This window comes from Trachurus japonicus, chromosome 4, assembly GCF_045865225.1.
Source record: "Trachurus japonicus isolate A0001 chromosome 4, Traja_1.0".
Taxonomy (NCBI): domain Eukaryota; kingdom Metazoa; phylum Chordata; class Actinopteri; order Carangiformes; family Carangidae; genus Trachurus; species Trachurus japonicus.
In genome coordinates, this window is record NC_140910.1 from 28,160,105 (window position 1) to 28,170,413 (window position 10,309).

At 42.7% G+C, this 10,309-nt stretch overlaps 1 protein-coding gene across 1 annotated transcript in view; it reads left to right on the forward strand.

Annotated features, from left to right (window-relative positions):
• The window catches only part of gmds (GDP-mannose 4,6-dehydratase), a 183,445-nt gene extending 174,850 nt beyond the window's left edge, over positions 1 to 8,595 (forward strand). Inside the window, exons 10-11 of the mRNA XM_085775090.1 lie at positions 6,594 to 6,662; positions 8,072 to 8,595. Coding sequence (XP_085631216.1) covers positions 6,594 to 6,662; positions 8,072 to 8,134 — 132 coding nt within the window. The 3' untranslated portion in view covers positions 8,135 to 8,595. The remainder of the gene's footprint in view (positions 1 to 6,593; positions 6,663 to 8,071) is intronic.
• Positions 8,596 to 10,309: the final 1,714 nt, after the last annotated feature.

The following is a 10,309-nucleotide window of genomic DNA, read 5'->3' on the forward strand; positions in this document are numbered from 1 at the left end:
ACTGTACAAATACCAGAGACGCTACTGGACTTCCAAAACCACATCATAGTCTCCCAGCATGCAACCCTGAGAGAGGGAGAGAGAGGGAGAGGGGAGAAGAGAGGAGACTTGTTTTCATGAGAACGTTTGATCTGTCTCTTGTAAGTGGGTGGGTTTCCAGTAGAAAGAAAAATAAATGCAGTTTAGGGACATTTAGCTTTTTTTTTCTTTCTTTCTTTCTTTCTCTACCTATCCTTATATACAGATATTGTAGGTGTTTATACGCGTGTTTACATGCTGCTACATGTTTGTGTGTGTGTGTGTGTGTGCGTGCCCTTATGTGTTTGGGGGTCAACCTCGGTGTGGCGTGTGATTTATTGAACGGCCTTGCAGTGATACTAGAATTCCTTTGCGTTAAATGCCTGCTCTGAGTGCCTTTTACTGCCTGTGCGCTTTATGGACCATGATCACACTCTATTTGTCTCTCACTTGTACATTGCCAGGGATTTATTTTTTCTTTATCGCTTCTCGTCTTTATTGGAGTGAATAGTGTCAAAAAGGGAGATTCGGGGGGGTAGGGGGGAGGGATATTCCATGAACTTGGCAAAAAAAAAAACCTCTTGGAAACACGGTGGATATTGATTATATAGTCAAGGATGTGGCAGTTTATAGTCGTATGTAGAGCAGAGGAGCCCCAGCGCCGCTGTCTTTGGAACAAGCAAAAGGAAAAATTCTCACATTTCTCCGTCCAACACAGAAGTAGATTCCTGATACACAGATGTGTCAATCATGAAGCGGTGGCAAAACAGTGGAAGACAGTGAGGTGGCGCTCTAACATTGGCGACGCTAATGGTGGGATAGACCGAGAGGTTGAGCTCTGTATTAAAGCTCCATACGGTATAAAGGTAGATGTTTGTGTTAAAGCTCCATACGGTATAAAGGTAGATGTCCATGTGTAGTGTGATTATAAAGCAGCTCTAGGTTCTACATTAATACTGTGAAAGTATAAAAGTCCTCAGTCCACAGAGAAATGCACACAGCCTGTATTCAGAAACTGAGCCTTAAAACCTGCCGTCAGGACTTCCTGTTACTTTGTGATGTCACAACAAAGCATTCATCAAGCCCCGCCCCCTCACCTGGACCCATCATCATCCAACAACTTGCAGGATTTGGTTTCTCTGGTATCGTTTATATTTTTATACCTCAGAAACTCAGATCACTCAGAAAACATTCAGCCAATCAGAAGAAAGAGTCAGAGTCTCGTCTCTTCTGATTGGCTGAAACCTACCTGTTATTACCAGAGCTACAGAGCGAATCCTGAGAGAGGGGACAAATATATCTTCCAATGGATTAACACTGAAGAAGAACAAATATGGGACCTTTAATTTGATTCAGTTAATTGTGGATCAATGGATTAATGAATGTATTGATCAGTTTACTGATGAGGAAAACACTGAGTCGGATTTTGAAGCTCTACATCACATCAACAACTCCGGAGGCCAGTGGCTGCCACAGTGTTTGGGGCTATTCAACATACACAACGCTAATCTAACACAACAACACTGAACTGTGACAGTGGCGCACACGCACCAACAGCTGGACTCCTTCTGTATCCATGCTCTCCTTGATTTACCCAGCTTTGATTGGCTGTTTATGCCTAAATTCCTCCTGATACATAACTGTGGTCAGAGATGCCTGATGCCTGTAACATTTTCTCACATCTTCATATAATCTGTAAAACATGTCTGAAGATGAGGGGACGGACGTTTTGTCACAGCTCATTTTCAGCTTTTCGTCCGCCACTTGTTATTATCAGCGCTGCATATTTTTCAGACACGGGCAGAGCGCGGCTTTAAACAGGATGTACCAAAATGTTTGGTTTGGTTCTAAATCGGATCCATATGAAGATTATATTGTGCCCCCATCTGTTAGTAGTTCATGTTGAATTATTCGCTACATGCTCTGTTTGGGGTGAGTTCAGTTGGCCGCAGAACGCTCTTGTTAGCAGTTTGGAAGCAGCTTTTTTCCTCCCAGCGAGCTGCATGCGCTGCAGACGGGATCTGCGAGGGTGAGATCGTCTGTCACCTGCAGAAATCCTGCCTGAGAAAGACCAGGCGCAGGATTAGCTTCCTGGATGCTGAACCGTGTGGTTTGTGCTAAGACGGCAGACTTAGTAGACAAGGGTCCGATTTCAACAGATGTCGTCCGGCTAGAGCTCAGAGGGCCGGCGCGAGGACGAGGACGAGGATGATGATGATGATGATGATACAAGGAAGGATCCGTCTTACTTCCTGTTGGTGCTAGGTGTCACTGAGAATTGGTTAATACTGATTTTCAACGTGAAGCCAGTGCAGATGGTAAAACTGAACTGATGTGTAGATCATCGTTCATCAAGTTTTATAGTTTAATTCCTATTGAATGATGATTTCATGTCTTTTTTATCAACCCCCTAACTGATAATTAAACAAATTCATGTGCAGGCATCCAATGTAGCGTAACCAAAGTTTGGAATTCCTTAAACTTGGATTAACACACTCAGATAATTCAGCTGGGAGTCGAATTTCTCCTGCATGTTTACCTCTGTCCAAAGCAAAACAGCCGAGGTGCTCTGCACATGCTCCACAGCTCCTGACATGGGCTAAGACTTGGACGTTGAAAAAAAAAAATAGTGTAACAGAAGAAGAAGCTGGTAAAGAAAAGTAAAGCGTTCACAGAACGTACAAAATGTACAGTGCTGTAATATGTTGCCCCAAGAAAAAAGTTCATTACTAACGAGCTCAGTCCAGTTAAATGGCCGACCGTGGTAGCTCCACTTCACTGTGCAAGTCAGTTTGCTCTGACATCTCTTTTTCCAGACACAATGTCGTTTATCTTGGTTGTGATCATTTGAGTGGCGTTTAACAGAGCCTGTTTAAGGAGGGAAAGTTGTGCCTCTGCAGTTCTGCATAAATGGTAAGAACACAGAATGGGTGGTGGTGTCTGTCAAAGAGAGAGAGCAGGTTTGGTGGGATGTTGTGGTCATGGATCTTAACTTAGACACTAAAGGGATAGTTCAACATTTTAGCAAATTCCCATTGCCATAATCCCTATAGTCATAGCAGTAGGTTCATTACCTTTAATTGTCGGTGCAAGCTATTTTCAGAACGGTGGAGCAGAGCCGTGAGCTGTTCAGAGCTACACTACGGAGGCTCATGGGATTTCTTGGTTTCCCTCATCAAACTCATCAAATACACAATCCAACAACTCCAAAACGCTCTGGTGGACAAGTTGTGACCTGCACATTCACCACGCTATGAGAGAATAACAGAACATTACCAGACAGAGTTGTTTTCGAGTTAAATTCATACAAAACTGCTGATGTGCGTTGCGGCGTCCTAAGAACAAATCAGAAGGGACGACATCTAGACCAGAGCCTTCGTTGCCACTGACAGACACAGAGAGAGGTCAGTCCAGGGTCTGACCTGAGCCTCGGTAACGCTGCTACGTCTTCCTTTCCGTCAGTAGCTGCAGCTCAGACTTTATTGCAGTTCGTTCAATTTACATACACGCAGACAGAAAACTGCTCTGCAGCTCGCCAACTTTCATGGTGCTTTTTGTTTACCTTTCCTTATTTGGCATCTGCCTCTGACAGGCTCACATCAGGTAAACCCCCCCTCCCTCCCACCCTCACCCACTCATCAATAAGACACATAGAAACCGCCACAGTGTCACACAGACCTCGCGGCAGGATTCGCCACTGCTGGAATAATCCTTTGCGTAACCCTCCACCGACCAGCCTGTGTGTTCGTGACAAGGCCAGTTGATGTTTCTTTTATGCCAGCTAGGAAATTGTTCTCCATTACGAACCCTAATCAATATAATTATGAAGCAAGTGGATTATTTAATGTAATTGTGGAGTAAGTCACCCTATAATAATTACATTCAGCCCCATGATAAATTATGTCTCATTGCTGTAGGTAATTAGTCTGAAAATGTTTCCAGTTATGGCTTCAGAGCCAAAAATGGATATGAGGAACGTACAGAGCTGCTCACATGAGAAAGAGCTGTTTGTCCTGCTGCAGCTTTCATCTGCTGCTCTGGATGTGGACGCCATGTGGAGTTAAAAATAATAAAAAAAAGATGAAGAAGGAGGCTGTTGCTCACCAGGAATTGAAGCTCCGGCGCTGCAGTATCAAACCAAGCAGCGTCTGAGCTTGAATCGGCCTGTACTTGTTCACGATGTGTGTGTTCAGTATTTCGGCCTTTGTGTGTGTGTGTAATCAGAAGAGTGTGATTAAGCGCCGTGGAGCCTCTCTGAGATGTGGGTCCCTGTTCTCTCTAAAAGGCTGAACTATGCCAGTGCTGCTGTGAGCGTTCCTCTGTAATAAGATCACCCACAAAAGACATTTTCAAGAGGTCCAGTGTCAGATAAAAACACTGTTCTCTTTATACGCTTCACGTCCCCCTGTGTATTCTCCTCGGAGCTGTTATTTATAGCTCGACCAAGGCGTCTTAGCTGTAATTAATGAAGCTCTTACATGTTTTTAGTTCCCCCTTCCCTGTTTTAACGTGACAGTTAAAAACACAGGTCCATAAAAAAAGAGGGTTTTTCCCAGTTTGGTGTGGAAGAACTGGACTGGCCCGCACAGATCCCTGACATCAGGCCCATTCGGCGCCTTTGGGATGAACTGGAACGCAGACTGTGAGCCAGGGCTTATCAAGCAGCATCAGTGTTGGAGCTCTCTAATGTCCTGTAGCTGAGCTGGAGCCGGTCCCTGTAGCAAAGTCCCACAATCTGACAGAAAAATCTAAAATGAAGAAGAGAGGAGGTTGTTAACAGCCAAACATGAACACAAGATTTAAGATCTCATTGGTTTATTTGGTAGAATATATCAATATGAATATCAGTTAGTGCAGCTTTCATTAAAAACTTGGAAACAACAACAAAAAAGTAGTTGTTTTTCCATCATCATGTGCCGAAGCTCCACATGCACCAGCTTGTACCCAATATGTTTCGATTGAAAATGCCCAGGGACCGGCTCTTCTGCTCTTCAGTGTTACATCATCATCATCATCATAGTGACACACGCACATGTGCACAAATTATACACAATATGCGCATGCACTGAAATGTGCACATGCAATAAATCCTGACTTAAAAAAACAAACGTCAAGACGTGTTGTTGTTGATTATGTTGTTTAGCTTGAATTCCTTGTGCACGTGTCCATCAATTCATCACAGGTTTATTTATCCATGTAATATAAACACATGATAGAGTAGATTAGAAAAAGAACAACAACACTGCTGTGCAATGAAAATAATGTAATGTAATTAACGCACATGGATGAAGTAAATCTTTTATAATTTGCTATAAATCTATTTTCAAAATTATAAAATGATTAACATTATGTCAACCAGTGCAGACTAATGAGTGTACATACATGTAATAAGTGCAGCAGAATGAACTGGAGACATAAAAAGCACCACATGTTAGATTTATTATGATACATTTCATTATTAAGATAAAATCCCCTGTTGTTTTACAGTGACAAAATACTGAGGTTTCCATATACTCACTTGAGGTGTCTACATAGTTTTGGCCACGTCTGCACTGAGAGAGACAGAAAGACAGAGAGCAGCACAGGACTTCCTGAGGCGGCAGCAGCAGCAGCAGCAGGTCGACTGTTATGGTAAAGATAAATACAAGTGGTTGTTTACCTTCCATCAGAGGATTTCCCTCAACTTTGGAATTAGCTCGGGGCTTAAGGAGTGTACAGTATCAGTGAACGGAGAGGAGATTCTTCAGTATCATGTTTCACCACAGTGTTTTATTAGACCTCTGGAGGCCGACGTGTGTGTCTCCGCCACAAACTGACGCCTGAGAGGTGGAAAAGAGAAAAAAAAAAATCGCCCCAGAAATAAAGAGATGGAAATAGAAGTGAAGGAAAGAGAGAGGGAGAGAGTGAAAAAAAGAGAGAAAGAAGACGAACGTGGAGAGAGATTTTTTTTTTTTTTTTTTTTTTTCTTCTCCTGTCTCTTTGGTGGTCCGAAGCGGGGTCTCGCTGGATCCTGAACCCGGTGCAAAACACAACGGGGGGGGGGGGGGGGGATGAGTAAGGGAGTCGGAGGGGGGTGGGGTGAGGTTGAGCAGGGGGGTCCTGGGCCACGGGAGGGAAGGAGAGGAGGGAGGGGAGGGGAGGAGAGGGTTACACCACCAGAGTCCCACAATTCATCATACTCTGGCACCGACGGGGGCTGTCTGGACAGATCGGTGGTGGGGAGCCGGGGGGGGGGGATTGATGGCCAGTGAGACTCTGTGACCTCCCCCTTTTTTCCTCCGAAAGGGGAAATACCATGTCTGTGTGTGTGTGTGTGTGTGAGTGTGTGTGTGAGAGAGAGAGAGAGAGAGAGAGAGAGAGTGTGAGAGTAATCATCACCCCTCATCCTCTGCATCCTGTTGAAGACATTGAGATGAATCCAGTCCGTGTTTCTATCAGGACGACACATCAGCTGTCTGCAGGAGAACTCCTCCTCTGAGCCACCATCACATCTGACACATGATTTGTTTGTCTTTCTCTCCCTCTCTACCCCTCATTCCCTCCCTCTCTCTCCCTCCCTCTGTCTTTCCTAACAGGACTACCTCCAAGGTGACAGCACCAAAGCGTATCAGCAGCTGGGTTGGAAGCCAAAGGTGACATTCGAGGTGCGTGTCATGTTGGGTTTTCTTTTTTTTTTTTTTTTCATGCACACCTGGTGAGGCCGAGCTCGGTTGATAGGCTACCACTATCGTAAATGTAATGGGAGTCGTTTTTTTCCAAACGCACAAGTACAGACATGGAGCGAAGTGACGAAACGTTTAACGTAGACAGTATAGAGACCAAAAATGTCCGATGTAGGAAACCAAACCAGAGCAGCTCAGTGACTAATGGAGGAGTAAGTGTTAAGGCTTAGAAGAAATTAGAAACAGAGGCTCAGCTCTCTGTGTTTGTGTGTGTGTGTGTGTGTGTGTGTGTGTGTGTGTGTAGAGGCTGAGGACTGCAGAGTATGTGCGTGTGTGTGTGGGATAATAACATGAGTGAGTGCACCAATGTTTTTTTTAATATGGGATTTATAAAAACAGACAGTGACTGTGGAGGCCGACGTCATTCACACAAACAGCAGCAGATTAATAACAACTTCAAATGCAGAGTTTAGAGAGTGTAATCATGTTGATACCAGTCTGTGTTTTTGATAGAAAGTAGTTTCCTTTGATTAATAAGAGAATGTCAGCAAAACCCTGATATGTAGCTAATTGAACAAGAGAATACTTCTCTATAAATGATGATTAATTCATTCAAAATCACCGTGCTCCACTCTAGACAGCAGCACTAATATCTCTCTTCTTGTTTTTAATCACATTGTAATTACAGTAATTACTATTGATGTGTAACAATAACTTGACTGGATGATGTCGTCACTGCATGTCAACATCATCACTGCTGAGTCAACACACCAGCTTCTCTCCCAAGTCCTTATCTGACTTTTACAAAACCTGTTTTATTCTTATTATAAAAATCCAAAATTCTTCAGTGTTCATTTTTTAAAAAAAACACAAGTTTGAAACAGTGTTGAAATGTTTGTTTGTTTTTTAATGAGGGGAAATATTAAATTAATATTAAATCAGGAATTTTCTGACTGTAGAATAAGTGAAGATCAAGACATGTCCAAGACATCCTGCCGTTAGTTGCTGACACATCACAGTCAATAAATAATAATAATATTGAGGTTCAGAATGTGTTTAACAGAGTCTGTCAGTGATTAATATGAATTTCAGTCACACAATAATACTGTAGCGAGCTGTGTGTGTGTGTTTATGGGATAAATACTAAAATATAGGGCTATCTGTCCATGTGTTATATCCTTATTACTATCAGATGTCTGAACAAAGTATTTTAATTATAACCAGTGATTGATTGATTTGTTGCCATGTCTCCATCCTGTCACTGAAAACTAACTTGTGTGTGTGTGTTTGTGTGTGTGTGTGTGTGTGTGTGTGTGTGTGTGTGTGTGTGTGTGTGTGTGTGTGTGTGTGTGTGTGTGTGTGTGTGTGTGTGTGTGTGTGTGTGTGTGCAGGCACTGGTGAAGGAGATGGTTGACGCAGACATACAGCTGATGAAGAACAACCCAAACGCCTGAGGCCCAGTCTGCAGCACCCAGCTCCAGCAGCAGCAGCAGCAGCAACACTCCACCGGTGGAGGGAACATGTCATATTTTTTTTTACCTTTAAGACTTTTTCCAAATGAAATAACGGTGTCCTTCTCCTCCCTGATGAAACCATCCATTGCCTTTGTCCGTTTTCATTTCCAAATTTGTCATTGATCCAGTTTTATGATTGTCTCATAGCAAAGATGCCTTTTATATTTAATCACTGATCATGTTCTTGTTGGTTGTTGTTTTTAAACGGTTTATTTATATGACTTTGTTTCTTTGGTTCGGATTGTGAACTTTGTTGATTTACATTTTTATCTGTCTAAGGGTGAAATTGAAGAATATATGAATGAAGGTTTTATCTTTATTTTAGAAAAATCTATGAGTTTATTAATGGTCAATAATGGTAATAATGAATCATTTGGTGCAATAAAGATTCATCTTTTTACGTGTTGCTTTTCCCAGTGATTTTGATTTGTTTCCTGCCCAAAAAAACAAAAAACAAACTGTGGTTAAAAGAGAAGAGAGTTATTGAGATGTTTGTCGTGCTTCTTTTTGTTTGTATGTTTTTGTTTTGTCCCTTCAGGGCAGCAAATTTAAGTGAGGCATGAAAGCTGCAAGTAAAATCTCCCTCCAGGTTGTAAATGCAGGTATGCTACAGGTGTGTGTGTGTGAGTGTGTGTTTATGTGTCACGGGTGCCCATCTTGTGTGTGTGTGGTTGTCGCTTGGCTCAGCCTCTGTCGGGTTGTTTTTTCATCACCGAGCACACTGGGTTTCTTTTATGCGGCAGGAAGTGCACTTTTCTCGGGGCGCGCGCTCCCACAGTCCCGCTCTGCCGCTCGCTGCTCGTGATGTGAACCTGGATGCGGCTCCGGTCCTGATGAGAGCTGCTGCTGCTGCTGGTTGTTTTTTTTTTTACCATCACAGAAGCCACTTAAACACACTCAGATGTTTCTTATCAATTAAACAAGCATCATAACCTCCTCCACATATTTGCATTTGATTCAGCGATTCGGTTTAAACAGCTTATTTATTTAAAACCTGGCATTAAATCACATCAATCAAACCCTTTAATAACGAGTTCTCTCACTTGTTTCTACAAAAGAATGTTTTGACTTTTTTGTAAAATTCTGCCTAAAATTAATATTCAACTCTCTATATGTTAAATGGACTCAACCTAATATAAACTTAACATTATTATCATTGTTTAATCACGTTTCTGCGGCCTGTGACGTTGTTACAGTGAATACCCATTTAACGATATAGACCAAAGCCATATACGTACTGACTGCAAACAGCAAAAATAAACCAAAAGGGTCAAAATTAAAATAATTAATTGTGCAGCAGCAGCAGCAGGTTTGTTCTCTTATAAATAGAGTCCATAGAGTTCATTACTGGATTATTAAACTGAAGCCGTGTTTTAATGCTGCAGGCAGCTGCTAAATGTGACGATAATTTCGCCTTTATTATTGAGAAGTGTTTATAAGCCGTTCTTATATTTTACAGCCCATGATATGAATACTATTTTATCTATAATAAACACTGACAGAGGCTGGTGACTAAATAAAACTAGAGTAGAGAAGGAGACATTTGAATATGTTTAAAAACAGTATAGGCTACAACAGTACTTGTTATCCACTCAGTTACTTTGCGCCACTGCTGTAATGTATTAAAGTTTCAGTCTGTACGGAGGCCCGGAGGTGTCAGTGAGGGCGGGAGCTCCTGTGTGTCTGTGTGTGTATTTGCGCGGACAACAATACAAAGACATTTGGGCTAAGCGTGTGTGAGTGTGTGTGTTGTGTGTGTCTACGTGTGTGTGTGTTTGTGTGTGATGATCCTGGACAGCGCCGCGTCTGTGCGCGCGGACTCCAGATTAGAACCAGATGTGGCTCTGAGGTTGTTTGGGCCCCTGAAACCGCGCTGAGAGCAGAAAACACACACTGTGAGTCTGCAGCCACACACACACACACACACACACACAGGTGCACCGCGTATATAGCCCTCAACAACAATTAGGCCCGGCTTGTGATCAGGTTTACTGTTGGCACACGAAGAAAGTCAAAGTCGCTGTGGATGTTGGAGCGGCGGAGAGAAATAAAAAGCGGCTCTTGCAGCTAAATAAACATTTTAAGGGGATTAAACGGCTCTGACGGTCCATTTCA